The 26,838-nt window shown below is 45.2% G+C and overlaps 1 protein-coding gene and 1 long non-coding RNA gene across 2 annotated transcripts; both read left to right on the plus strand.

Annotated features, from left to right (window-relative positions):
* Positions 1–2,915: 2,915 nt before the first annotated feature.
* On the plus strand, positions 2,916–22,920 carry LOC118659629. Its single transcript, XR_004968651.1, has 3 exons — positions 2,916–3,041; positions 21,234–21,435; positions 22,772–22,920. It is a non-coding gene; the product is annotated as an uncharacterized LOC118659629 (long non-coding RNA).
* Positions 16,431–17,409, plus strand: LOC118659628 (mitoregulin). The gene is made up of 2 exons (XM_036315872.1): positions 16,431–16,742; positions 17,331–17,409. The coding sequence occupies exon 1, from the start codon at positions 16,465–16,467 to the stop codon at positions 16,633–16,635; it is 171 nt and encodes a 56-aa protein (XP_036171765.1). The 5' UTR covers positions 16,431–16,464; the 3' UTR covers positions 16,636–16,742; positions 17,331–17,409.
* Positions 22,921–26,838: the final 3,918 nt, after the last annotated feature.

The raw sequence follows: 26,838 nt of genomic DNA on the forward strand, positions 1-26,838 counted from the left end.
GCTGATCCTAGTGCTGGGAGGCATATTACCCTTTTACTATATAGAATAGAGGCCTGGTGCATGGGTGGGGCCGGCTGGTTTGCCCTGAAGGGTGTCCTGGATCAGGTTGGGGGTCCCCACTGGGGTGCCTGGCCAGCCTGGGTGAGGGGATGATGGCTGTTTGCAGCTGGTCACACACCCTTCAGGGTGGGGGTCCCCACTGGGGTGCCTGGCCAGTCTGGCTGAGGGGCTGAGGGCTGTTTTCAGGCTGGGACTGAAGCTCCCAACCGCTCCTTTTTTTCTTTTTTTTTATTTTATTCTGGACCAGCTTTAGCTCTGAGGCCTCAGCTGCTGAAAACAGGTTTCTGGCCTTTGTTTACCATCTGTATTTGATACAATGTTGCGGTCCGGCTGGCTGAATCTCAGCTGAGTAAAGCAGGTTTCTGGGGGTTTTTTAGCTTCTTTATTCGCAACATAGTTGCTTAGAGTTGCAGCTGAGAGGCCGGCAAGTCAGGCGGGGAACGTTGGAGTTCTCCATCACTGAAGCAAGCAAGCCTCCCTGTTCGCATCAGCTGCCTGGCTGCCGGCCACCATCTTGGCTGCCAGTTAATTTGCATATCTCTGCCCTACTCTGTGAGTGACAGGGAGATTAGCCAATGGGAAGGGTCACGGTCCTACGCCAATTACCATGTTTCACTTTTATTAATGTAGATGCATATATCAATCAACCATATGTAGTATTATTTCATCTTTCTATATTTATATACATGTATCATATTTTAGGTAATTTTTGGTTCATTTTATCTTGTTCTTTATTGATTTTAACTGCAGTGTAATATTGATTCATATAAGTATTTCAGAATTATGTTTGTATTCCTTTATTCATGAAAATGTACCATATTTTGTTCATTTTAAGATGTGTAATATATCACATTTAAGATCTCTGAAATCCAGATAGCGTGCTAATAATGATGAGCATGATCTTCGACTTCTCTGGGGAGGACAAAGGTCAGTAAACTGTTTTTAACCCTCACCCTAGGATACTTTTCATTGATTTTTAGAGAGAGTGGAAGAGAGAGGGAAAGACAGAGAGAAATATCGATGTGAGAGAAACACATCATTGGTTTCCTCCTGCACATGCCCTGACCAGGGCCCAGGCCGGGGAGGAGCCTGCAACCAAGGTAAGTGCCCTTAACTGGAATGGAACACAGGACCCTTTGGTCCACAGGCTGATGCTCTATCCACTGAGCCAAACCGGCAAGGGTAAACTTCTTATATAAAGGGTTTCATTGTAAATAGATTTGGCTCTATAAATAATATCATCACAGCCATAACTACTCAACTCTGCCATTGTAGCATGAAAGTAGCCAAAGACAACATATAAGTGAAGGTCCATGTCTGTGTGCTACTCAAACTTTAATTATGGACGCTGAAATTTTAATTTTATATTATATGTATTGCAAAATATTCTTTTGATTGTTTTCTAATTTTAAAAAATGAATAAAATTATTCTTATCTCATGGGCCAGATAAAGGGCCAGATTTCACCCACCCACCATAATTTGCTGACACCTGGTATATAGATAATAAAATGACATGCCCTCCTTTATAACATTTGTCAGTTCCCCTAGATTTTATCTCCCCTTTTCCTCCTTCCACATAAATCTATCAGATACTGACTCCCCAGGGTTTCCCTCCTTCTCTTCTATTAATGTTCTCATTCCCCTCTTATGACACCTGCCAATTCTTCCCCAGTATTTCCCCACATTCCTTCCCTTCTCCTGTCTTGCGACACCTGGTGGCTCTCCAATATTGTCACAAGCTGTCTAAGAGCAAGAAGCTCAGCAATATTCACTCCTGCCAGCTTCACTCTCCCACTGTGGGTGCTTCTGGTCTCTGCTGCCTGCTTAGTCAGGACTGAAAATTGGAGCTGGAACAAAGGATCTCATCTGAATGAGGTCCCTGCATCCGGACAGACTCATCCTTCAAGTGAATATGAGGACAGTGACAGAGTCATCCCTATAATGTGAAAAAATGCCATCTAGGTTCAGAATTTTAATACTTCAGAAAGCCTAATATGTCAGTTTTATGTATAATTAGTGAACATGCTTCTCCTATTATCCGCATCTCTGGCTGTAAGATTTATGAGTAGAAAAACCTTAATATGTTAACACATATGGTCAATGGACTCATGGTGATAAAATCAGCCTTTGCCCATTGTTACTGATAAGGAGATATGGTCAGAATTAGAACTTGGATTCATTATTTATTCATGCAAGTAATCTACAGAAGGCATGTGTTGGTATGACTAAATGTCTACAAACTATAACAGGATAAATTAATAACATATTTTACATGGAAATAATATACCTCTTAATGTAAAATATTTAATAAAATAAAGTCAAAAGTCAAAAGCTCTGATGTTCCATGATGATGGGCAAACCAGTGATGTAATGAAAAATTCTGGCTCTTGTCACTGAGTTGGCCCAAATGCAGAAGTGTCCTGTTTTGACGTTTTCCTGCAGGGGGTGGACTGTTAATAAACAAATGGTGGAAAGAATGAAATAACCAACACTAATGAGGGAAGAAGGAGGGCCTGGTAGAAAGGAACACAGGGGAGAGGAACGCCCCCCCCCCCACCCCCGCCCCCCCCCCACACACACACACAAACGGTACTGCGCAAAGTCCCTACCAGGTGGCGCTGCAGCGGCAAATGCACCTCCAGCAGGCCTCCCCAATGACGCCAGGTGCACCCCTGCGGCGGAGGGGACAAGCCTGGGGGATCGGGCGAGGCCTGTGACCCACCCGGCTTCCTGGTTCCCGCAGTTGAGCCCGCCCCCATCAGCCAGTGTCGCGGGCAGCGGAACCCTTGGGGGTCAAGGCTCGCTCCTGTGGAAGCCGCCACTGTCACCAGAGCGTCTGCCCTGTCCCCCGCCATCACCATGCTGGCGCTCATCTCTGGCCTGTGAGCTGGTTCCGCTCCCTCTTCTGGGAGGAGGAGATGGAGCTGATGTCCTGGGGCTGCAGTTCTGGGACAAGCCCACCTTCCTCACTGTCCTCACGGTGAGTGCCCACCTGCTCACCCGCCTGGGCGGCCTCCCTCCATGCCACCCAGGAGGGGGAGGGGGGGGGAACCTGCCAGTCCCTAGCAGGGGCCAGACTAGGACAGTTACTAAAAAAATGTTTAATAGAGTCTACCAAAATGTTATAGGAAAAGTTTCATAGACATTTGTGTATTTTTGAGATGAGGAGTAGTATAAAAGTTTGTTTACATTTTTGTGAAGTGTTGAAACCACAAAGGTTAATCCAAGGAAAAGTTTATTACTGCTGAGAATTAGGGAAAGGAGACATTTGGGAAGATTGTAGAAATCTGAGCCTAGAATTATTGTTTTAAGAGTTTGTAGAGCCAAAACCGATTTGGCTCAGTGGATAGAGCGTCGGCCTGCGGACTGAAAGGTCCCGGGTTCGATTCCAGTCAAGGGCATGTACCTGGGTTGCGGGCACATCCCCAGTGGAAGATGTGCAGGAGGCAGCTGATCGATGTTTCTCTCTCATCGATGTTTCTAACTCTCTATCTCTCTCCCTTCCTCTCTGTGAAAAATCAATAAAATATATTTTTTAAAAAAAAGAGTTTGTAGAAACCTTAATTAATTTTACCCTCATCTATAGATGCAGCTAGGAGAGCCAGAAAGGTTAAGTGAAATTCCTAATTAATAGCAGAGATAAAATGAGAATCCAAGCCCAGGGCACTTCCTACCTTTCCTGTCAGCCTCTGTAGATCCAGTTGAGGAAGAACCATAGAGCTGTGACTTAGGACACCTTAATCCTTTAAAAATGTTTTTTTATATATAAATATGCTCCTCTTATGGGTCTAGACAGCATGATTTTGTGATAACAATGGCAAAAACAGTTTTTAAAGAAAATTTGCTGTGGCTCATGTGTAAAGGTTATCAAATCTGAACCTTTACTGTAGACATCAGCCTTCCAGTGAGGAATTCTTCCAATACAGCCTGAGCTGTGGACCTGAGGCATCCTGCCCAGGAGCCTCTCTTCAGGGTTTCTTACCCTCCCCATCTCCTGCCCCAGCCCCAGCCCCTGTCCGGCCCCATCTCCTGCCCCAGCCCCAGCCCCTGCCACATTACTTTTCCAAGCAGACCCAGCCTCTCCAAAGCCCAGGGCTCTCACCAGGAAGCTGTTTGGGTGCAATAATGCGTTTTAAAGCACCGGCCCAGGACATTTCACAACTCAAAGCACTTTTTAAGTTTCTCAAAGGTAAGTGGATGGTCACTGGACATGGATACAAAGTGCATTTTACACCTATAAAAACAGTTACTTAAATGGTATTTTCAGAAGATATTTTTTTTCTCATTATCAACATAATACAGGGTCCTTACTAGAATAGTATACAGTAAAAGAAACCACTTCTCTCCACCATCCAAGGTTAACCACTGTCAGCATTTCTAAGTATTTCCTTTTGTTGTTTGTGAATGGAGATGTACAAATGCCTTAAGTTTTCAGGTGATACATTTATTATGTGTGTATCCTGGTTTGTTTCCTTTTAGTTATGGTGTATGCATTTTTCTATGCCTAACACACTTCTTTTCCATTTCTTAAGGCACTCTTTATTTTTTCCAGTTTTGTTGAGAAGTAATTGACATACTCCACTGTCTAATTTTAAGGCAGACAGATGATGGTTTGATTTATGTACATTGTAAAATGATTAGCACATTGGGTTCAACTAACATCCATCTAAGATGTTACAAAATTGAAAATTCTAATGGAGTAATTTGAGTTAAATTTCTCTTCAAAGTCAAAACCGCAATTCTTACATTCTATCGTGCTATATTTAAGGTTACACTGTTTCTTAAATTAGAAATTGGATCTTATGTTTGGATCCAATTTCATAGTTTGCCCAGTTTTATATACTAGAATAACTTTCTTATTTTACTTCCTAAAAAAATTTTTTTTTAAATTAGAAAGTCTACAATACTTTAGTGTTCATTTAAAAATCAACTTTAAGAATTCTGTATTTTTAAAAATTTACATTACTGTCAAAAATAATTGTAGGTTTCCAGTATCTAAAAGGTGACATTTCTAATAAGGTTAAGATGTTCCTGAGTGAGACCTGTGTGTAGTCAGCGGTGGGCTGACTTCCAAGACACATCTGTGAAGGTGGAGATTATTTGTCTTTTAATTTGAGGTCATTTTGTCTGGCCAGTCCTATGCCCACAGCCCTGCAGCGATGTCACTCACAGAGTGACCAGTGCGTGGAGTAGGGATCTGGCAGGGGGAGCGGAGGCAGCAACCTCAGAGGAGTGGACGGCTTTCCTGAGCTGTAACAGGTGCCTTGCTCTCCACATGCCTCACATACAGTGGACTCTGACAGGAAGTCCTGGCCTCTCCCGCTGCAGATCCTCAGTTATTCTGAGCTCCTGGAGGAGCAGAGACTTCCCCACTTCTCTCTCTCATTCCTGCCCGTGTGTGTGTGTGTGTGTGTGTGTGTGTGTGACTGTGAATATGTGTGTAAGCGAGTCTGAAGGTGTGTATATGCCTGTGTGTGCGACTGTGTGTGTCAATGTGTTTGAATGATTGTGTCGTTGTGTGTGCGAATGTATGAATGTGTGACTGAATATGTGAATGTGTGCATAAGTGTGTATGAAGGTGAGTACATGTGTGCATGAGTGTGTAACTATGTGTGTGTGTGACTGTGAATGTCAACGTGTATGAGTGGTTGTTAATGGGTGTATATGAATGTGCATGCCCTGGGAAGGGAGTTCTTTCATTGTAACCTCAAGGCCTTAAATGTAGACCTTTGGTCTCCTCTTCAGATGACGTTAAAGTCACAGCGAGACCTGGACAGCCTTGGACAAGGATGCCATCTGCTCCTAACACGTGTCCTGTAGTGGACACATCACAACACAGCCCTGTGAGGCAGCACTTTAGAAAGTAAATTCTCCAGTTTTCTGTGGTAGTACAGTTATCACATGGAATCAGTTATTTGGGATTAAAATCTTTATTAATGTAAACATTGACATCGGCCCCCATTGAAGCCCCGTTGGCCCCTCTCAGTGGCTCCTTCAGGGGCCTCCGCGGGCTGGCTGTGGGGTTGCGGTGCATCAGGCGAGCGGCTGCGCTGTCCTCAGATGTGTGACCCGCATCGGCCGGCCTGGGTCTGCACCCCTCCGCACCCCTCCGCATCAGCCGCACCACACAATGGCGACCCCCCACGCAGCATCCCTTGCTCTCTCAATAGGCCTGTGGGTCGACAGGAAGGAACCGAGGCTTGTCCAGCGCTGCTCACCGGAACTCACACCCAGGCTCTGCTCATCACTGAGTGTCCAGAGCCTCCTGAGAGCGGGAAGTCACGTAGCCTGAGCGCGTCCCACCACGCTCTGTTTTAAGACCTGGCCTTCTTTTCCTTTTTCTTTTGTGGATCGTCTCATACAGTAAATATACATTGTGAAATTTACCATTTTAACTATTTGTCAGTGCACAGTGCAGTGGTGTTAGGGACATCCATACTGTTGTGCAGCCATCACCCCCATCATCTCCCATCACCCTTCCCATCTTCTCCGACTGAAAATCTGTCCCCACTAAAGGACAACTCCCCATCCCACAACCCTCCCCGCTCCTACCCTCCATCCTACCTTCCGCCTCTGCCTGCGATGGCCCTAGAGACCTCATGTGAGTGAGATCGCATAGTAATCTTCTTGTGAGTGGCTTTTGCACTGGGCATGTCTTCAAGATCCATCCAGGTTGTAGCATGTGTCACAATGTCCTTCTTCTTTTTTTTTTTTTTTTTTCAATTGAATCTATTGGGGTGACATTGGTCAATAAAACCGTGGAGGTTTCAGGTGAACAATTCCATAGCATATCATCTGTACATTGTGTTGTGTGTTCACCACCCCAAGTCAAATCTCCTTCCGTCACCATGTATCCCCTTATGCCCTCTTGTACCTTTCCCACACCTTTTCCCTTTGGTCATCACTATAGTGATGCCTGTGTCTATGAGCTGTTGTTTTTTGTTTATTTTGTTTGTTTGTTTTTTCACTCTTAGATTTTTTTAATTCTTTATTGTTTAAAGTATTACGTATAGTGTTACATATGTCTCCGTCTTCCCCCTTGACCTCTCCCCGGCCACCCCCACCCCCAGCACATGCCCTCACGCCCCTAGTGTCTGTGTCCATTGGTTAGGCTTATATGCATGCATACAAGTCCTTCGGTTGATCTTTTTTTTTTTTTTTTTTTTTAAATATATTTTATTGAGTTTTTACAGAGAGGAAAGGAGAGAGATAGAGAGTTAGAAACATCGATGAGAGAGAAACATCGACCAGCTGCCTCCTGCACACTCCCCACTGGGGATGTGCCTGCAACCAAGGTACATGCCCTTGACCGGAATCGAACCTGGGACCTTTCAGTCCGCAGGCCGACGCTCTATCCACTGAGCCAAACCGGTTTCGGCCCTTCGGTTGATCTTTAATGCTCTCTCCCCTGCCTTCCCTCTGAAGTTTGACAGTCTGTTCAATGCTTCTCTGGCTCTGGCTCTATTTTTGTTGATTATATTCCACAAATGAGTGAGATCATGTGTTATTTATCTTTCTCCAACTGGCTTACTTCGCTTAGCATAATGCTCTCCAGGTCCATCCATGCTGTTGCGAATGGTAAGAATTCCTTCTTTTTTACAGCAGCATAGTATTCCATTGTGTAGATGTACCACAGTTTTTTAATCCACTCATCTACTGATGGGCACTTAGGCTGTTTCCAAATCTTAGCTATTGTAAATTGTGCTGCTATGAACATGGGGGTGCATAGGTCCTTTCTGATTAGTGTTTCTGATTTCTTGGGATATATTCCTAGAAGTGGGATTACTGGGTTAAATGGGAGTTCCATTTTTAATTTTTTTGAGGAAACTCCATACTGTTATGAGTTGTTTTTGTTCTTTGTTTAATCCTTTCACCTTTCACCCAGCCCTACAAACCCCTTCCCTCTGACAGCTGTCAGTCTCTTCTCTATGTGTCTGTTTCTATTTTGTTTGTTAATTTATTTTGTTCATTAGATTCCACATATAAGTGAAATCATATGGTATTAGTCTTTCTCTGACTGGCTTATTTCACTTACCATAGTACACTCCAGGTCCATCCAAGCTGTCACAAATGGTAAAATTTCCTTCCTTTTTACAGTCGACTAGTATTCCATTGTGTCAATGTACCAAACCATTTTTACTCACTCATCTATTGATAGGCACTTAGGTTGCTTCCAAATCTTGGCTATTGTAAATAACCCTGCAGTGAACATAGGGGTGCATATATTCTTTCAAATCAGTGTCTCTGGTTTCTTGAAATATATTCCCAGAAGTGGAATTGCTGTGTCATAAGGAAATTCCATTTTTAATTGTTTTATGTGACTCCATACTGTTTTCCACAGTGGCTGCACCAAATGCATTCCCACCAGCAGTATACCAGGGTTCTCTTTTCTCCACATCTTCTCCAATACTTGTTGTTTATTGATTTATTGATGATAGCCATTCTGACAGGCATGAGGTGATATCTCGATTGTGTTTTTAATTTGCATTTCTCTGATGATTTGTGCTGTCTATTGGCCATCTGAATGTCCTCTTTAGAGAAGTGTCTATTCAGGTTCTTTGCCCATTTTTTAATTGGATTGCTTGTGTTTTTGGAGTTGACCTTTATAAGTTCTTTAAAAATTAAGGCTATTAAACCCTTATCAGATGTATGGGCAAATATGTTCTCCTATTCAGTGAGTTATCTTTGAATTTTGTTGATGGTTTCCTTTGTTGTGCAAAAATTTTTAGTTTGATGTAGTCCCGTTTCTTTATTTTTTCTTTTATTTCCCTTGCCTGAGGAGATATATCAGAAAAAATATTGCTACAAGAAATGCCCGAGGTTTTACTGCCTATGTTTTCTTCTAGAATTTTCATGTTTTGGAATCTAACATCTAACTGTTTAATGCATTCTGAGTTTATTCTCATGTATAGTATAAGAAGGTGGTCTAGTTTCACTTTTTTTTGCATGTATCTGTCCAGTTTTCCCAACACAATTTATTGAATTAACTATCATTACCCCATTGTATGTTCTTGCAACCTTCGTCAAATATTAATTGACCATAAATGCGTGGGTTTATTTCTGGGCTTTTTATTCTTTTCCATTTATATAAACTTCTGTTTTTATGCCTGTACCATGCTATTGTTATTACTATAGTTTGATATTGGGTAGTGTGATGCCTCCAACTTTGTTCTTCTTTCTCAAGATTGCTGTAACAATTTGGCGTGTTGTTTTTGTTTTTTTGTGGTTCCATATAAATTACTGGGTTATTTGTTGTAGTTCTTTGAAATATGCCATTGGTATCTTGATAGGAATTGTGTTGATCCATAGATTGCTTTGGGTAGTGTAGACATTTTAATTATGTTAATTCTTCCTATCCATAAATTTCCACTTATTTGTTTTTCCACTTATTTGTATCTTCTTCATTTTCCTTTTTTTTTTTTTTTTTTTTTTTTGGTTTCTCTTTGTTAATGCTCACCCGAGAATATTTTTTCCATTGCTTTTTCAGAGAAACTGGGAGGGCGGGAGGAAGAATGAGTGGGGGGAGAAGGAAAGAGAAAGAGAGAGAGAGAGAGAGAGAGAGAGAGAGAGAGAGAGAGAGAGAGATGAGAGAGGCACATCAATCGGTTGCCTCCAGGATGCACCCTGACCCAGTCTAGGATTGAAGCTGCAACTCAGGTATGTGCCCTTACCGAGGAATCAAACCCATGACCCTAGGTGTGCAGTATAGCGCTCTAACCACTGACCCACAGCAGCCAGGACTTCAATTTCCTTCTTCAGTGTCTTATAATTTTCTGAGTACTGGTCTTTTACGTCCTTGTTTAAATTCTTTTTAGGTATTTTATTTTTTATGTAATTGTAAATGAAATTGTTTTCGTAGTTCACTATTGCTGTATGAAAATGCAACTGCTTGATGGATATTTATTTTATATCCTGCTACTGAACTGAATTCATTTATCAGGTCTAGTAGTGTTTTGGCGGAATCTTTTGGGTTCTCTATATTGTGTCATCTGTAAATAATGACAGTTTTACTTCTTCCTTTCCAATCCGATGCTTTTTATTTATTCTTATTTTCTAATTGCTGTGACTATGGCTTCCAGTACTGTGTTGAATATGAGTGGTGAACGCGGACATCCCTATCCTGTTCTCGATCTTAAGGGAAATGCTTTAGGCTTTTGCCCATTGAGTATGATGTTGGCTGTGTGTTTGTCACAGATGGCCTTTATTATGTTGCGGTATGACCCCTCTCTTCCCACTTCGTTGAGAGTTTTTATCATAAATGGGCGCTGGATTTTCTCCAGTGCTTTGTCTGCATCTACTGATATGATCTTGTAATTTTTATTCTTTATGTTGGCTATATGTTGTATCACACTTATTGGCTTGCAGATATTATAAAAACCTTTCATTCCCAGAACAAATCCCACTTGATCATGGTGTATGATCTTTTTAATATATTGCATATTACCCTTTTATTGGGGTGACATTGGTTAATAAAATTATATGGGTTATAGGTGTAACTTCTATAATGCATCATCTGTATATTGTACTGTGTGTTCACCACCCCAAGTCAAGTCTCCTTCCATCACCATTTGCCCCCCTTTTACAGTCTTCTACCACCTTCCACCCCCATCCCCCTTTGGACCAAATCTGTCTTTAGCATCTCCCTACTAAGTCAGGTTTTGTCTCAAGTACGCAAAGAGATGTCCATAGAGAGGCTTGTCAGGCCCCCAATGAAGAGTTCAGGCTCCACCTATAGTCTCACTTTCATGGCTGAGTTCTTTTTCTTTCTTTCTATTTATTTGTTTAAGGTTTTTGGGGTGACATTGGTTAATAATGTCAATGTAAGAACTTTCAAACCTGTAGAGAATTTTTATGAATTTTATTTGAGCTGTTAACATAAGAAAACATTCAAACCTATAAAGAATTTTGTGAGTTTATTTGAGCCAAACTGTCAACAATTGCCAGGAAGCAGAATCTCAACAGATTGAGATAGTGCTCCAGAGAATGGCAGTTTTTCATCTATTTTTATACATTAGATTCAAAGGAGGATTACATGAAATCCATTGGTGATAGATTAGGGAAGGGGAGAAAGCAAAAGGGGAGGGGAATCTCTGGGATTGGATAAAAAGTAAAATGATAGACATATACTTCTCTCACATAGGTGGGTACAGGATAGTTAACAGCCAACAATGAACAAGGTAACAGTAACAGCGAGGGAATCTGTAGTCTTCATCCTGGAGCCCTGGTGCATTGGTTGTGCCCTGAGGGGTCTGGAAAAAGGGAAGTTACAAGTTATCCAGAGAGTCCAATGATATGTTGTCATAGATGCAGGAGACAATAGACAGGCTTAGTTAAGGCAAAGATTGACTTTTGTCAGGGAAGAATCTAGTGTAGGACATGACTACCTGCCATAAACTGCTTTTAGTTAAAAGGTTTTAATTTCAGACCATCCCTTGTTGTTAGAAGCTATACATTGTCTTCACTATCAGAAAAGTGTAAACAAGGAGCTCAGAATGCTGGTGAACCTTGAACTCTGGCAAGGGCCAAAGGTATGCACTGATTGTTTAGTCGAGACAATGGTGGCTCAGGCAATTTCCTGACCAAATAGTCTCAAAGTAAATCTTTACTAACATTTATTGACCTTTAAGATAGTCTGTCTGTTACCAGAATTGCCTGCCTTACTAAGGGCAATATGTGTATCCAAAATTAAATAAAAGGTTGGCAGGGCCTGGGCACCAGTGAGGTCCTTCCCCTAGCATTGGACTCTCCACCTGGCCCCCAATTTCCAAATTATTACTTACAAGAAGCCCAGTGCACAAAAATTTGTGCACTTGGGGGGCATCCCTCAGCCCAGCCTGCCCCCTCTAAGTCTGGGAGCCCTCACAGGATGTCCTACTGATGTCCCTGTGGGAAGCGGGCCTAAGCCGCAGTCTGGCCGCCCTCTGTGGAAGGCAACTGGCCAATCAGGTATATAGATACTTTCTGAAGGCAGAACAGAATCCTTCCTTATTTATTTCCTCTGTGGTTGGAGAATAGGGGACTAAAAGGTGGAGACAGAATTGTGGCTGGGCCTGGGGCTCTTGTAGGCAGCAGAAGGAAGGAGAGGGCTGGGGAAAGTCTAGAGAGTTTTCTTCTATTGTCCTCCCTTCTTCCGGGCCCCTCATCTGTTCTTTCCTTGTCATGGCTTGGGCCTTGGACTGACAGGAGCCCAGCGATGGTGGAGTTCAGCCCCCTCACTTCTCAGCTGAACATACAACCGCCTCACATTCCAAGTGGAGCTGTTTTCAAGTGGCTAAAGTGTTGGCAATTCATGCCTCCCGGCCTTTCGCCTCTCAGGTTTCCTCCTTGGGTCAGTTGCAAACTTCACCGAGACACCGAAGCAACTCTTCCCTGGTAGTTCTGCACCGGCCCCTGCCAGGGCCCACACCAGGAAGATCCCAGCTGAGGTCCCCTCCCTGCACCCAGCGTGCTCCTCCTTGTTCTACCACTGGGGGAAGGGAACAGCTCACCTGCTGTGGACCCTGCCAACCTGGCAGGCTGAGGCACAGGCCAGGTGGTGCAGCCCAGGATTCTGGTGTCTGTGAGCCTTCTCCCCCTCCCTGAAGCGTGGGGTGGGGTTGCAGCAGCTCACAGTCGCCCCTGGGCACCATGCATGGAGACACCGCCCTCCACTGAGCCACCATCTGCCCAGGACCTGTGGGGGTTGGGGTGGCCTCCGGCTCCCACTGGCCCCACTGAAGCCAGACTCGGCTTGGCCAGCCACCCCCACTGCCGGAGGGCTGCGCATGCCCCTCTGGCCTCATCGCCCTCATGAATCCCTGTGGTCTGGCCATCCCATCCCAGGAAGTGGCCATCCTGATCTCCATGGCTCACTCCCTGGTGCAGTTGGGCCTGCCCAGCAAGCATGTAGGCAGGAGCTGGGCCTCTGAGGGGAAGGAGGAGGGATGAAGGCCAGGGCAGAAGTGGGGAACTTGGCGGTGTAAACACAGCCCCCACCCCTCCGCCCAATGTCGTGCTGGCCCCTCGCGCTGCATTTCTGAACCCCTGGGTGCCCCTGCCCAGCACTATGCTCTCAGGCCTGGGGTGGGGATGAGGGACCTGGAGCTGCAGCCTGAAGGCAGCCCTCGCTGGCTTGGAATCGCAGTGGTCAATCAGGGAGGGATGCGGGGTGCCAAATTCTCTCTCTCTCTCTCTCTCTCTCTCTCTCTCTCTCTCTCTCTCTCTCTCTCTTTCTCTCTCCCTCTCTCTCTCAGAGAGGGCCCCACTCACCATTGTATTGCTGCCCACTCTGTTGCTGCTGAGGCCGCGGCGGCAGGGGCTGCTGACCTGGCCAAGGACCCTGGCCAGCCTCCTACGCCTGGACCCCAAGCAGCAGTGGAGCTTCCAGCACCCAAAGCAGCAGCAGTAGCCAGCGCACCAAGCACCCGGAGCCAGCTGGGGTGTGGCGGCGGTGGTGGCCAGAGTCCCAGCTCCCCTCTGCCATGGCTCCGCTGGAGCGCCGGACACAAAGTTCCCAGCTTCCGGCGCCGGCAGCCGGGGACTTCTTAGGTGTCTCCTCCTCTCCACCACCCGCTCTTCATGAATCCCAAGTTTCCGTGGAGGCGGCAGCTGCAGGACGCAGAGCGGGAGACAGGGGAGCAGGCCAAGTGCCGCTCGGGCTTGACAGAGGGCACCGGCGCGGAGGAGATCTCCCCGGCAGCAGGGGGAGCCGCTGCCCACTGGGGGGATCTCCTCCGGGCTGGTGCCCTCCGTCAAGCCCAAGCAGCACTTGGCCTGCTCCCCTGTCTCCCGCTCTGCATCCTGCAGCCGTCGCTTCTGCGGAAACTTGGGATTCATGAAGCACGGACAGCGGGGAGAGCCCTGGTAGCTCCAGCGCTCCAGGGCCGCCTCCCGCCTTCCTGGCCCTGGGCTGGCTATCTCCCAGCGTGCGGGTGGGGCTCATGCTAAGACAAGGGATGCCCCCGCCCGCCCTCGGGTCGCACACAGGAGTGGACCCCCTGTCTCCAGTGGGCAGGCAAGGGCTCCAGCCAGGCGATCGGCACCACTTACTTTGACCCCAGCCCCCACCCCGCCCGCCCCCAGATCACACACGGGAGTGGGCCCCCTGTCTCCAGTGGGTGGGTGAGGGCTCCGGCCAGGTGATCGGCATCACTTGCCTTCGCCCCAGCCCCCTGCCCACACCCAGGTCACACACAGGACCCTGGATGGCAGTTTGTGCTGTCCTACCCTGCCTGCAGTATGCAAATTAGCCACCATCTTTGTTGATGGTTAACCGCCATCTTAGTTGGCAGTTAATTTGCATATCACCCTGATTAGCCAATGGGAAGCGTGTTGGAGGCACGGTTAATTACCATGTTTGTCTATTATTAGATTAGATTGTCTCATCTTGTCATTTGCCCGTGGCCCTTCTCCAGCTCCCAAACCCTAAGCCATGTGGGACGTGGCATCTCACACCTTGTGGTTACTTTAGGTCTCCAGAGTTTGCAAGGCCACCACGCAGGCCTTTCCTGGGTTAGTCAGGTTAGCATGTGGCTCCTTTATGTATGCAGAGCCAAACTGATGACAATTGCTGGGAAACAAAATCTCAACGGACTGAGAAAATGCTCCAACGAATGGCAGTTTTGCAGTTTATTTTATACAAATCAAAGAAGGAATTGTAAGAGGGGTATTACATGAAATTCATTGGTGGTAGATTAGGGAGGCAGGAGAAAGCAAAGCGGGAAATCTCAGATTGGATAAAGAGCAAGACAGAAAGACACATACTTTTCTTTTTCTTTTTTTAAAATATTTTTATTGATTTCAGAGAGGAAGGGAGAGGGAGAGAGAGATAGAAACATCAATTATGAGTGAGAATCATTGATCCACTGCCTCCTGCATGCCCCCACCAGGGATCAAGACCGCAACCCAGGCATGTGCCCTTGACCGGAATCAAACCTGGGACCCTTCTGTCTGCAGGCCGATGCTCTATCCACTGAGCCAAACCGGCTAGGGCCATACCTTTTTTTTTTTTACATTGGAGGGGGCAGGATAGTTAACATTTACAGCACAGATAGTATGCAGGGAGCAGATAATAATGCAGGGTTCTGTGGCCTGTGCCCAGGTAGAAGGTTGTCCCCTGAGGGGTCTGAAAAAAGGGAGTTTCTCTGATAGTCCAAAGATGTTATCTTAGATGCAAAAGACAATAGGTCTAGGATGAGACTAACCCCCATGACTCACTTTCAGGTAGGGATTTTAAGTTCAGACCGTCGTATGTGGTTATTTTTGGTCTCTGAATCTGTAAGACCCACCACGCAGGCCTCCGCTGAGCATGTCAGGTTTAGTATGTGGCCCCATTTTTTGTCCACACTAACATTATATAAGCTTCAAGTATGCAGTTCTGCAATACATCATCTGTCCATTGCACTGTGTGCTCACCACCGGTAGTCTTGAAGCATCCATCTTGGATAAAAACTGCTGTTTAAAATTTTAACCCTGCTATTCTGGCTTCTGTAAACGTTTGCTTGCTTAAATCACAGGGAAAAATAAGACTACTCCCCACTCCAGAGACACCATAAAATATGCCCCAGACAGAGTTGTCAGTGCTGGCCCCAGGCCAGGCCTTGAGATATGGTCTCACGGCCCTGTCCCAGCGCACAGGCCTTCTTTCTCAGAAGGTCCGGAAGTCTCATTCCAAATTTGGAAGACAAAGAGCTGAAAAAAGTATAAATAAGGAAGACTTCCACCATATTGGGCCCCAGAATTTGAGAAGCAATATTTCCTGTGGGTCCGCTAGTACTAGCAAAATGAAAAAGACTTCAAATAAATTTGGCTTATTGATTAAGGCACCTTCTGATTTACAATATAACAGTCTAGTTACATTGTAACTAGAGTTCAGAAGCTTTATTTCCCATCACCATATATTTGACCCCTTTACCCTTTTCATCCTCCCCCATCCTGGATCAGTTTTCTATTGCTGTGTAACAGATTACCAGAACGTTCAGGGGTCAAGAGTCCAGGCACGAGAGTCCTCCATTCGGGTCTCACAAGGCTACTGGGAAGAATCCAGGCTGGACTCTCACCTGGAGGCTGGGCTGGGGAAGAATCTGCTTACTCACGTTGAGGTCAGTGGGTGGTAGGACAGAGGCTCCAGCTGTTGGCTGGGGCTGCCGCCGTTCCCTGCGCCGACATCAGTGCTTTGCTATTTGAGCTTCTCCAGCAGGCCTGCTTGCTTCCTCCAACCCCAGGAGAGTCTGCAGTCTGGTAAGGAGTTTTAGTGATCACAGGACATCCCAGCAAGTCACAGATCTGTCCCAAGCTCCCGGTGCAGGCGCTGCAGGTCCGCCACCGCGCAGCAGGTGGCGCCGGGCTCGCCTCCTCCGCCCCCAGGGCCGCGCGCCGTGGGCCCCGTCCCGCGCCGTAGGCCCGACCGCGCGCCGGCGGCCGCGATGGCGGACGTGTCCGAGAGGAAGTTTCAGCTGTCCGTGCTGTTGGCCTTCGCCTCCGGGGTGCTCGTGGGCTGGCAGGCGAACCGGCTGCGGAGGCGCTACCTGGACTGGAGGAAGCGAAGGCTGCAGGACAAGCTGGCGGTGATGCAGAAGAAACTGGACCTGGCCTGAGCCCGCGGGCCCCGCCGCCCCCGCGCGCCCCCTCGCCGCGCGCCCCTTCGCCTTGCCCGCGCGGGGCCTCCAGCCTGAGCCAGCCTCCTCCGCAGAGCCCAGTGCCGGTGAGCAGTGCTTGCAGCGGCTCGAAGTCTACGGGAGCCTTGGGAGTGGGGCGGGGGTCTGGGGCAGCTCACAGGAGGTGGCTTGCTCCCACGGACACCAGAAAGAGGAGGGAGCTTTGTTTTCCCCAGTAACTGAGCTCTGGTGTCTTAGCTCAGTTCATTGCCTGTGTTTGCTGTGAGTTACTTACCACGTGCAATGTCGCTGCCTTTAACTTAAAGTGTAAATACTGGGGAAAGCGAAAGGGAAAACGAAAGAGGGGACCGAGGTGTCCCTGCCACCCTTTCCCCTCTCATCAGTCTTTTCAGCAATGTCCTCGTTAGCACCGTAGTCCTTGCGTCCGTGTTTTGCACTCTCCAGTCTGAGTCCCTGGGTGATCCGCAGCCTGGCAGAATGGAAAGGGGAAGGGCCTGGAAGTCAGGAGCCTTGCATCTAGTCCTGGCTTTTCATTGGGGCTATGCAGGCGCTCGGGGTGTCCGTTTTCTTACCTGTAACACCAGGTCTTGTAGTTCATGGTTTAGCTCTACAATAGGATAAGTTGAAGTTAATGATTATTTCTCTCTCTTTTTTTCTCTTTCTGTTCCCAACAGCTTGTCGAAGATGGATAGAAATCATCTGTCCTTACACTTTATGAATCAATTTTATTTTTAAAATAAAATGTTAAACATCTTTGAAACTTTCATTAAATTAAAAGGACAAGGGGTATCTTGCCTGCCCTGCAGTTCACTGCATCAAGAGATCTGCATGCTCAAAACTGATCTGTTTGCATTTTTAAGCAGATACCTTGTTTCTTAAGGAATCTATGCTAGTTCCTGGGTACAACTGCAAAGCAGAGTTGGCTTGGCCACGGTTATGAGTCCTTTTGGTCAGTTTTTTTGTTTGTTTGTTTGTTTGGTTGGTTGGTTTTTTTACTGAACCTGATGAGAAAAGCAAGAGGCTGCGTAGAAATAACTGGGGTAAGAGTGCTGTATATAAGACATTTGCACTTTCAGGAGCATGGAATGTGCATGTGAAGGAGAAACCCTCTTGAATAGAGAGAGCTTAGTGATAAATACAAACTATATGTAAAAATCAAGAGTGAGGGACCAAGTCCCTGGTTATTGTGGATTTGCAAGAGGTGTTTTCTAGAACACTGCCCTTGCTTGTTCCTCTAAAGATTAATTTTTTGTCTTAGCCAATTTAATAGCAGCTCCAGGTTAACACCAGGAAATTCAGAAAAGTTGTTTCCACAGAAAGCTTTAGTTTATCCATTTCACTGGAGCCATTATGCTTTGTTAGTTCCAACCTTATGTTCATTCTGTGAATGCAGCACTCAGGGACTGGCATGCAGGTGCTGAGAGCTCTATCCCATCTGGGCTGCAGGTTGCTGAAGTATCCTAGCTGCCATTGCTCATTCCAAGTTACCAAGAGGCTCCAGAGCTGAGGCTCGTTGAGACAGGACAGGTTTCTTAAGGCACATGGTGCTCCCTGGCGTTTCCCATTACAGTGTACTTACATGGAGCGCCCTGACACACTCATCTCCCTCTCCTATCTCACTTCCTGTTTCACCTCAGGGCATGTGCTGCTCACCCCCCAAGTCCTCTCCAGGTGCTTATGTGGTTTCAGCCACACCATGCCACTCCTAATCGTTCTCTCGTTTTCTGCTTCCTGCCTCTTCACACTGGCCCTGTGTCCCCAGCTCTGTGGTGGGCAATTCTCTTTGACATTGGTTCTGTCACCATTCCTCCTCTAGCCATCTACCCCTTGCCCTACATAAATGTGTGTTGGTTTTTCCCTCAAAACATTGTCTCACGTGGAGATGTGACTTTTTCCATGGTAGCAAAATTGGCAATGAAAAGGTTGGGAGATAGGTTATGATGCCAGTCACATACCTTGGAAATAACAAACTGTTCACTCATGGAAATACATGTTTCAGCAACTGCCCCACCCCTCCCCCCTAGTAATTTCAATGATGATGCTATGCTGTTCCAGGACTCACAGGAATAAATGCTTGTAATTCTGAATATGGAACAAAAATATGTAAAATTGAAGTCATATTTCTACCTGAGGTGAACAAGTGTAATATACTTTTATCATCCTTCTCACTGCTCATACTTACACATATATGTAGGGGGGGTATTTTTTCCTTCAACATAGAGTTAAATTTTATTCATTTCCATTTAAAATAAGCACATCCCTTGCCCAGCCAGCATGGCTCAGTGGTTGAGCATCGACCTATGAACCTGGAGGTCACGGTTCGATTCCCAGTCAGGGCACATGCCCAGGCTGCCAGGTCGATCCCCAGTGTGGGGCGTGCAGGAGGCAGCTAATCAATGATTCTCTATCCCTCTCTCTCTGAAATATATATATATATATATATATATATATATATATATCCCTATAAATCAGATACAGAAAAATTTTTCCTAATTTATTTATAGACATTTAAAATAAGGATTTCATAAATGGATCGTCAGTGTAATTATTTTTTCTTTTTGCTTACCTCTTACAAGATTACTTAGAAGTAGTGATTTAGTAATCCATTTTAAAATATAGCATTTACCACTTTCTCATTGATTACAAACATTTTAATGGAAATGTTCTGCTATTCAAGCGAACTTAAGTATTATGAGCCATACTGGAGAAATTAATTTAAAATAATGACATGAGCTGCAAAAAGCAGATGGTACCCACTGTTGACCAGGACATGAACAAAAACCCATACCCTGCTGGTAGAGAATAAATCAGGACAAGCGTGGGAAAACAGACAGTATCTACTAAACCCGAACATATAACATGCCGTGTGGCCAGCATTGAGCACGTGTTCCCACTATGTACATATGTAAATAGTAGCACTAGGTTGTAGTAGCCCTAACTGGAAACTACCCACTGTCCAGCAACAGCACAAGGAATGAGTCTGAGTCCATCACAAACTACAACTACACACAGCGATACAGGTGCATCTCACAAACATGTTGAGGGAAAAGCCCAACATGCTGCCAGGGCACAATGCATCATCCCATCGCACAGTTCCAAAGGCAAAGCCAGGTTTTGTTAGCAGTTGGGGTCGTGTTTACTTTTGGTGTGAGGGGGGTGGACTGGGTAGGGCCTAGAGCAGTGGTTCTCAACCTTGGCTGCACATTAGAATCACCTGGGAATCTTTTTAAAATCCTGATTTCTGGGCCTCATCCTCCGGAAATTGTTTCTTTGTTACTAATGATGAGGCCCAGAAATCACGATTTTAAAAAGATTCCCAGGTGATTCTAATGTACAGCCAAGGTTGAGAACCACTGGCCTAGAGGAGAGACTGCTGGGGTGCTTGTCATGTTCTGAATCCTAATGTGGGTGAGTGACGTGGGGGAGTGTTCAGTGTGAAAACTGAGGTGGGCGCTTGTTGCCACTTTAAATTATACTCGAAGAAAAAAAGTACACGAACAGAATGGCCACTGGGCCAGTGCATCACTGTGTGTGGTTCTGAAGGAGCCTAGCGGCTCCTCGTGTGAAAGCTGAGCTCCGATCCTCATTCTTGTTCAGTGTAGTGGAGCGCGGGGATTGGTTTATAGGATCCAGTCCCACTTGGGGAAATGTCACTGCAGTCTGAGAGTAGATGTAAAATGGGGATGATTACTCGCTCGCAGGCTTGCTGTAGAACAGAGTCCGCATCCTCACAGAATTCAGGATGGCCACGTGCAAACCTAGAATGAGAAGTCAGCCACACCCCACGTGGCCAAGAACTAGAAACTGCCCTTTGCAAGGAGCGGAGGCAACAGAACTGGGGGTCCCGGAGGGCGCAGAGGAAAGCTGTCCTTGCGGTTAAGAGTTTAAGGTGCTCACATGGTATCAGGTTGGTTTAGCAAAACTGGCATAACACCCGAGCCCTGCAGTCACGTGGCAACACTGAGACCGTGGGACCCGTGGACGTGCGGTTTCCGACGCCGTGGGAGCCCCCGACCGCCACCCCCGCCTCAGGGTGCCGGTTACAGACGACCACCTGGCGGGGCTGAGGGCTGCGACCTGCGACCTGCGGTGGCGGGGTCAGGGGACAGGACCGCCTCCAGAAAGCCTCCCCCAGCCCGGGCAGCATCAGGCTGTGCGACCAGCGCCCGCTGATGGCGCCACCCGGTGACGTCACCTAGAGGGGCCGCTCGCCCGCTCAGAGGCGAGGAGGTGCAGGCTGGGCGGCCGCGCGCCTCCCCGCAGCCCCTGCAGCGCGGCCGGAGCTGAAGCTGCAGGTCCGACCTGCTGTCGCGGAGCCTGGACAGTGCGGGGCCCCGGTCCTGGCGGCGAGTGCGGGGCCCTGAATCCCGGGAGCCGCCCGGACCCAGGGGCCTTCCCAGCTAGACCGCTCCCCCCACCAAACCCGGGTCTGACCCTCATCCTCCCCGCCAGACCCCAGGGGCCCAACCTCCCAAACGGTGACCTTTGATTCTCTGCCTGCCCTCACCCTAACGTTTCAGTCTCCGAGCCTGACACCTCCCTGAACCCCCTCACCTTTGAATCTAATCCTTTAACAGGAGCCATTGCCAACCACATCTGGCCCAGCACCACTCTCTCCACTCTCCAGTCCCCTTTCCCGCAGCCTTCCTCCATGGAAGCTGCCTTTGCTTCCCCTGAACGCAAATGAAGTAGGATTAATCAAAGAATATCTCCGCCAAAGACCTTGAACTAAAGAAGAAATAAAGTAACTAATATACATGAGAAACGTTCACTTCAAAGGTAATGGATTGCAAAGGAAAGATACCTGGAGCATTTAAAAAATCAGTATTCAGTACTGGGGAGTGTGTGATGAAACAGACATTGGATAGCTCTGCTCCGGAGTACAGGGGGCAGCCTTTCTGGAGACAGTTTGACAGGATGTAGCAAATATTCAGGCTCCTGGGCTGGATGATTACATTTCCAGGAATTTATCACACATAATAATCAAAAAGTTGGGCCAGATATTAATGTATAAAAACGTTCATCACAGTGTCACTCTTTTTAAAATATATATATATATTTTTTTAAAAAAATTGATTTCAGAGAGGAAGGGAGGAGAAACATCAGTGATGAAAGAGAATCATTGATTGGCTGCCTCCTGCACGCCCCCTACTAGGGATGTGCCCGCAACCAAGGTACATGCCCTTGACCAGAATCGAACCTGGGACCCCTCAGTTCAGAGGCTGAGGCTCCATCCATTGAGCTAAACCGGCCAGGGCTGCAGTTTATTTTAATTTACTTACTAGAGGCCTGGTGCACAAAATTTGTGCACAGGTAGGGTACCAAGGCCTGGCCGGCGATCAGGGCCGATCTGTGGGGCAGCGGGTGGGTCAATCCGGGGGCTCCCGCTGGCACCCACCTTGGCTGGCCTGGTGCCAGTCCCACCCCCCACTGCCACTGCCAGTGGCCTCCCTCTGCAGGTGACTGGTGGGGCAATCAGGGGCCCCTGCTAGCACCCGCCTTGGCTGGCCTGGGGCCTGCGGGTTGGGGGCAGCTCCTGTGTTGAGCATCTGCCCCATGGTGGTCAGTGCGCGTCATAGTGACCAGTCATTCCGCCGTTCAGTCGATTTGCATATTAGGCTTTTATTATATAGATTTTTTAATCCTCACCCGAGGATATTTTTCCATTGATTTTTGGAGAGTGGAAGAGAGAAGAAAAGTCAGAGAGAAATATCAATGTGAGAGAAACACATCGATTGGTTGCCTCCTGCATGCCCCTGACCAGGATCCCGGCCAGGGAGGAGCCTGCAACCGATATACGTGCCCTTGACCAGAATCAAACCTGGGACCCTTCAGTTCACAGGCTGATGCTCTATCCATTGAGCCAAACTGGCTAGGGTGCAGTTTATTTTGAAATACATAAAAAAATAAGGCCGACTAATGAATAGATGGATCAAATAAGTATAGTAAAATGTTAATGGTAGAATCTAGCTAGTGGGTTGTTCACTATAAAATTCTTTCCACTTTATTGTATGTGTCAATCATAAAATATTGAGGAAAAGATTAAATTTTTTTCCCTAGGGTTACATGATGTTTAAGAATAAATATGATATTTTAACATCTCCATTTATTATAGGTTGATAGTTTGCTTTCTGAGTATCGATTGAAAGGAGCTCTACAAGCCAGTAAAAAGTGAGATATTTACCAAAGGTAAAGCATACTCAATGTTATAAGCTGCCCAAGAACTGTATGTGCATTGCAATGAGCTGTGTTTAGAGCATTGAAACTGAGGAATTATTTCTTTCCTTTTTTTTTATTAGTACAATTTCCTTTTTTTAATTTTTTTAATTTCTAAACCCAGTTGGATTTATTTTTATAAACTTTATAAGCACGTTGTAGCTGAGGAATAATCCTAAAGTGATTCATAAATTTGCTATACTCTAGCTTCCACATATCCTTCAACAAGATCTCAAAGAAAATTCAAATATATACTCCATTATTTTTAAATAGCAAAACAAATAAAACCAAGATTAATAAAAAATGAAGCTATTAAAATATAGGCTAGGATGTATTTATTCTTTTAAATCTTAAAATATTTTTAAAGATCTCACTCATTTTTAATTTCTTTAAAACAGAACTAAAATAATTAATTTGCCTTACTTCTCAAATGTTTTCTTTCAGAAAAAAAATAAGGCTGAATTTTCTGCAACCATTTCTTTTAATTGCTGTTCCATATATGGCACAGCATAAAAAGAGATTTTCATTTACTCAAAGCGAAGTTTGACCAGAAATAATTAGCAAATTGTTAGAAAATAATAACTATAAGAAAATTGATATAAGACAGTGATGGCGAACCTATGACACACGTGTCCGAGGTGACACACGAACTCATTTTTTTGGTTGATTTTTCTTTGTTAAATGGCATTTAAATATATAAAATAAATATCAAAAAATATAAATCTTTGTTTTACTATGGTTGCAAATATCAAAAAATTTCTATATGTGACACGGCACCAGAGTTAAGTTAGGGTTTTTCAAAATGCTGACATGCCGAGCTCAAAAGGTTCGCCATCACTGATATAATACAAACTCCAATACCCTTAGATAAATCACGTGGAAATCCTTTAGCTTCATTTGGATACACAGTTAGATGACTCCATTATGTGGAAAATGTAATTGCATTCTTAAACATACATTCACTTCCCCAAGCTCTGGAAGGTCATCTTTTTTCTGCAAATCAGAAGTTAAATTTAAAACATATCCACATCTCATATTACCTTTAAAATTTGAAAAAAAAAACTAATAATGAAAAATAATATTGAATGGTAACAATGAATGAAATTTTTGAAAATGTATTTAAAATCTTTCTTGCAATTACCTATATCTACCAGGTCTAAATACTGGAATGATAAGATTAAACTGAGAATTAGAAATGTTTGGCCCTAGCTGGTTTGGCTCAGTGGATGGAGTGTTGGCCTGCAGACCAAAGGGTTCCGGGTTCAATTCCGGTCAAGGGCAGGTACCTTGATTGCAGGCTCCTCCCTGGCCCAGGCCCTGGTCAGGGCTTGTGTAGGAGGCAACCAATGGATGTGTTTCTCTCACATCGATGTTTCTCTCTGTCTTTCCCTCTCTCTTCCACTCTTTATAAAAAATACAAAAAAATAGATCAATGGAAAAATATCCTCTGGCGAGGATTAACAACAACAACAACAACAAATGTTCAAAAGAGGTAACTTAATTTATTTTGTACTCTGTATGTACCAAGCAGTGTGGTCCACACTGTGAAAACTTTTCTTAATTTTCACAATATACCATGAGAAAATTGAGGTTCACCGTGAGTAGTGAAAGGGTTAAGGAGAATAAAATGGGGCAAAGAAAACCTTATTGCGTTTAGCAGATATTTTGCAGAAAGCTTGCAGCCTTGAGCACAGCATAGCTCAGATAACTAGAAGACACCTGGCATGGGAGGAACCAAGGACGGACCAGACCCTTATGTCAGCAGAGCTGCTTGCAGCCAGCAAAAATTAATAAAAACCTATCTCTCCCTGCTCTCTTCGCTGATGCCTTTCTAGGTCTCAGCCCACCCGCACCCAGGTGGTCAGAATAAATCTTTTTTGATACATTAGGACCTCATGTCATAGGTGCACGACCGCAGCCCACTCCGAACCTTTCAGTTAGTTAATTTCTCTAATATTACTTTGCTATGAGACATTAGAGTTGAAGGGGCAATAAAAATACCTAAGTTTGCTGAGAAACGCAGGGTTCAGTGAAGCAAGAGGAAGAACGTTGCTGAAGTTGCCACGCAGAAGCAGGCTTTGGTCCATAGAATCCAGTGGAGGAATTACATGGTGGCCCCACTTGGGTCTAGTCTAGAAACCACCCTAAACCTGAAGGTGGTGGGCTTGCTGTTGTGACAGCAATTGTAGAAATTGCTGAGTGAACGTGGTGGCTGAAGCAGGATTGTGGGAGGTCCTTGGCCTGTGTAGGCCCAGGTCTGTGACCTGGTCAGAAATCTCCGTCTATTAACAATTCCAATTTCCTTAAGGTGGGAAAACTGTTCTCTTGGTGGATAAGAGGTTTTGTTTTGTTTTGATTTTTAAAAAATCCCTTGGAGAGTTTAAAATTAAATAGACTGTAAAATTATATAGTCATGATGAGCTAAATCATATTAGAATAGTAATAAGTTTGAATTAAGTTTAGGACATTATTAAGATAATTTCCAGAGGGGTGGGTTTTCGGTGGAGGGAGGCAAAGGGGAGGATCTTGGGGGACATCTGCAATAGTGTCAACAATAAAGATAATCTGTGTGTTTGGGGTATTTAAAGAGTTTATAACATTCAAAAGAATGTGAGGTTCCTTCTACTAGCTTAAATGATAATCTTTTGAAGAACTTCTACCTTATGCATATATGCATGGCCCATGGACACAGACAATGGGGTGGTGAGGGCCTGGGGTGGAGGGACAGGGACAGGCTGGAGGAGAAAGGGGGGGGGAGGGGGGGCAGAAAGGGGACATGTTATATTTTCAACAATAAAGAATTATTCTTTTTTTTAATATATTTTATTGATTTTTTACAGAGAGGAAGAGAGAGGGATAGAGAGTTAGAAACATTGATGAGAGAGAAACATTGACCAGCTGCCTCCTGCACACCTCCCACTGGGGATGTGCCCGCAACCAATGCACATGCCCTTGACCGGAATGGAACCTGGGACCCTTCAGTCCGCAGGCCGACGCTCTATCCACTGAGCCAAACCGGTTTGGCAACAAGAATTATTCTTAAAAAAGAAATTTTACTTAAGTCCAGCATCCAAAGTGCATAAAAGCAAAATTAAATTTATATGAATTTTAAAATATCTAAGGGAACTTAATTAGCTACATTTATTAGTTGGAGTGATTGTTTAAAGAATTTAGGTCAAGTTAAATTAAACAATAATGAAAGAATGTGAAGGTGATTGTATTTGTTTTGCTAGAATTTAAAATAGAGTAAGATTTATAGGCTGAATTTTAAGCCCCAGGGGAAACTAGGTCTTTAAATTTTATTTTAATAAAATAATTAGTTTTAAACCCAAGTAACCATAAAATAGTCTTCTCTGTGTATCAAAAGATCCCCTATAGCTGTTGTCGGCAAACTGCGGCTCTCGAGCCACATTCGGCTCTTTGGTCCCTTGAGTGTGGCTCTTCCTAAGCCTTAGGAGTACCCTAATTAAGTTAATAACAATGTGCCTACCTATATAGTTTAAGTTTAAAAAATTTGGCTCTCAAAAGAAATTTCAATCGTTGTACTGTTGATATTTGGCTCTGTTGACTAATGAGTTTGCTGACCACTGCCCTATAGTATAGGGCCTATACAGTCATTTTAAAAATTCACATTGAGACTTGCAGGTCTGAAAATGTACTTTAGCCCATATGTGTGATTAATAATTGGCTGGAGGGATATAGAGTAAAAATAATTTCTACTGAAACCTTCGAAGACATGGTCAGGCTTCCTTGCACCCAGTGATGCTAAGTGATGGCCATTCCTTTCTAACTAACCTGTTGGGGCTTTGCTCCTCAACCTGGGAGTTTTGAAATTTTATCACGATGTCTTTGTCATTTTTATCTTGCTCAACATTCAGTGCTTCTTTTCAGTTTGAAAACTCGGGCCTATCATGAGCTCGGGGAAGTTTTCATTTACTAATGTTACTAAATTACATTTTTTATTCT

The sequence above is a fragment of the Myotis myotis genome, unplaced genomic scaffold, assembly GCF_014108235.1.
Source record: "Myotis myotis isolate mMyoMyo1 unplaced genomic scaffold, mMyoMyo1.p scaffold_m19_p_62, whole genome shotgun sequence".
In the NCBI taxonomy this organism is placed as follows: Eukaryota; Metazoa; Chordata; class Mammalia; order Chiroptera; family Vespertilionidae; genus Myotis; species Myotis myotis.

What these genes read in the sequence shown, in the direction of transcription:
- LOC118659628 (XM_036315872.1), top strand. Translation starts at nt 16,465, where the DNA reads ATGGCGGACGTGTCCGAGAGGAAGTTTCAGCTGTCCGTGCTGTTGGCC.